Source organism: Leucopleurus acutus (assembly GCF_964270905.1).
Source record: "Leucopleurus acutus genome assembly, chromosome: X".
NCBI lineage: Eukaryota > Metazoa > Chordata > Mammalia > Artiodactyla > Delphinidae > Leucopleurus > Leucopleurus acutus.
The window spans coordinates 30,504,433-30,506,842 of NC_139148.1; the positions used below are offsets into that span (position 1 = coordinate 30,504,433).

The 2,410-nt window shown below is 46.5% G+C and overlaps 1 protein-coding gene across 1 annotated transcript; it reads left to right on the top strand.

Moving 5' to 3' along the window:
* Nucleotides 1–740: 740 nt before the first annotated feature.
* Nucleotides 741–1,830, top strand: LOC309977984 (melanoma-associated antigen B16-like; the record flags this gene model as incomplete). The annotated part of the gene is made up of 2 exons (XM_082864359.1): nt 741–1,312; nt 1,374–1,830. The coding sequence occupies 2 exons, from the start codon at nt 741–743 to the stop codon at nt 1,828–1,830; spliced, it is 1,029 nt and encodes a 342-aa protein (XP_082720485.1).
* Nucleotides 1,831–2,410: the final 580 nt, after the last annotated feature.

Sequence of the window (2,410 nt, forward strand, 5' to 3'; positions counted from 1 at the left end):
ATTTTGGTTTTGGGAATCTGAGGGCTGTTGTCTCAAGTTAACAGAGAGAGGTCTCTCAGTCTCTGTCAAGGTCAAAAGTCCTGACCTTTAGTGAGGATTGTGGGGACCACACACATCAGAACAACGGAGCCCCAACAGCTGTGCTCCTTTGTCACTTCTGGGAGGCCCGGGCAGGTATGGCCCCATGAGCTGCCCCTCACTTCTCTCCCCTGTCTGTCTCCTCTGTGACTTCCTGGCTGAGAGGCTCTGAAAAAAGCTGTCAGTGTGAGTTACCTCCTTTCTTCTTTGTAAGTCAAGTGTCTCAAGAAGATTTAAGCCTCTTTTTGAGGTGACAATCCTTGGGTCAGTAGAGGAAGGAGTCCCAGACACTCCCTGGGATCACAGTGAGGACTCTGAACAAAGACGGAGGGGACCACCCACTGCAGAACAGAAGGGATCCCACAGAGCTTGACCCCACCTGCCCTGTTATCAGCTTTAGGAAGCCTTGGGCTAGGTTGGCTGGCTGCACCCTGAAGAGCCTTCTCGCTCCCTCCTTTGCTTCCTACAGTTCAGGACAGGAGACCTGTGAGGCTCGAGTACTGCCCTAAGGAAAAGATGGATGGAAGCCACTCTTTTCAGAGCTGCCACAGTTGAGTTAACAGATGAGGCCACTCACATCCTCCCTTTCTCCCTAGGTGGTGGTCCTCTTTTACCCAATCTCCTGCCCACATTCCTGTCTGTTGCTGCCGACCAGAGTGAACATGTCTCAGGGTCAAGAGATTCCACATTGCACGCAGGAACAGCACCATGCCCTCAGTGAACCCCAGGGCCTGGAGGCTACACAGGTCTCCAGGGCGCTGGAGGAGACCTCTCCCTCCTCCTTCCATACTCGAATGCTTGCCTATTTGAATGAGGCTCTGGCTGCTGGGGCACCCAGTACTCCCCACACTCCTCAGAGTGCCTACTCATGTTACACTGTCATTACAACCATCTCAAGCAAATCAGATGAGGTCTCCAGCAGCCAGGAAAGGGAGACTGGGTCAACTTCTTCCAAGTCTCTGTCAGAAACTGAGAACTTGCCCACAGACCCTCTAGATGAGAAGGTGATTTTTTTGGTGCAGTTCCTGGTGCAAAAGTATCAAATGAGAGATCTGATCACAAAGGCAGACATGATTGATGATGTTATCAGAGAGTACAAGGATGACTTCCTTGAGATCCTCAGGAGAGCCTCTGAGTGCATAGGGCTGGTCTTTGGTATTGATGTGAAGCAAGTGGATCCCACCAGCCACAGCTATGCCCTCATCAACAAACTAAGCCTCACCTATGATCTGAGGCTCAGTGGTGACGAGGGCATGCCCAAGACCGGCCTCCTGATACCTCACCTATGATCCGAGGCTCAGTGGTGACGAGGGCATGCCCAAGACTGGCCTCCTGATAATTATCCTAGGTGTGATTTTCATGAAGGGCAATTGTGCCACTGAGGAGGAGATCTGGAAAGGGTTGAATATGATGGACTTATATTCTGGGAGGAAGCATTTTATCTTTGGGGAGCCCAGGAAGCTTATCACCAAAGATTTAGTGGAAGAACAGTACCTGGAGTACTGCCAGGTACCCAATAGCAATCCTCCACGCTATGAATTCCTGTGGGGTCCAAGAGCCCATGCTGAAGCCAGCAAAATGAAATTGCTAGAGTTTTTGACCAAGATCCATGAATCTGACCCTACTTGCTTCCCATCCCAGTTTGAGGAGGCTTTGAGAGATGAAGGAGAGAGAGAGCCTGAGCTAGAGTTGCAACCAGGGCACTTTCCAGTGCCATATCCAGTAGCTCCTCCCAGCCCTAGTGAGGTCTGAGGCCGATTCTTCACTTTGTCATTGAAGAGAGCAGTTAACTTCCTAAGTAGTTGAGAGCTGGAGTGTGGCTGTTGGGAAACTATACTTTCTGTTTCTCTTCTATATAGTTAACATGGAGGTTTATTTTCTTTTTGGAGTGAGTTAGTTTTCAAATGTTCCTTTTAATATAACATTTCATTAGCTTCAGAATCTAAGTTTATGAATGACATTGGTCATACATTTATTGCTATTTATGGAATTTAAGAATACAAGTTTTGTTTGTTTGTAAAACAAATTGTAAAACTGACCATCTTCTTTGTGATCTGGAAGAGATAACATGACATTAGAATAGGCATTTCCTTGGCAGTATCAAAGAACTCAGCAGTAAAATAGTTGGGATCAAGAAAAAAAAAAAAACGAAAAGATGGTCAATTCTTGGCTTCCCTTATCCTGTTTAATCTTCTGTTCTGTAAAATTAGATGACATATATATGCCTTTGCTTATCTTGTTTAAGAATGTAAGAGAAATAAATCTTAATAAATTAGACCCCGTGTACAATGGCTCATTTATTCTCCAAACATTAAATCATCATGTGCTCTTT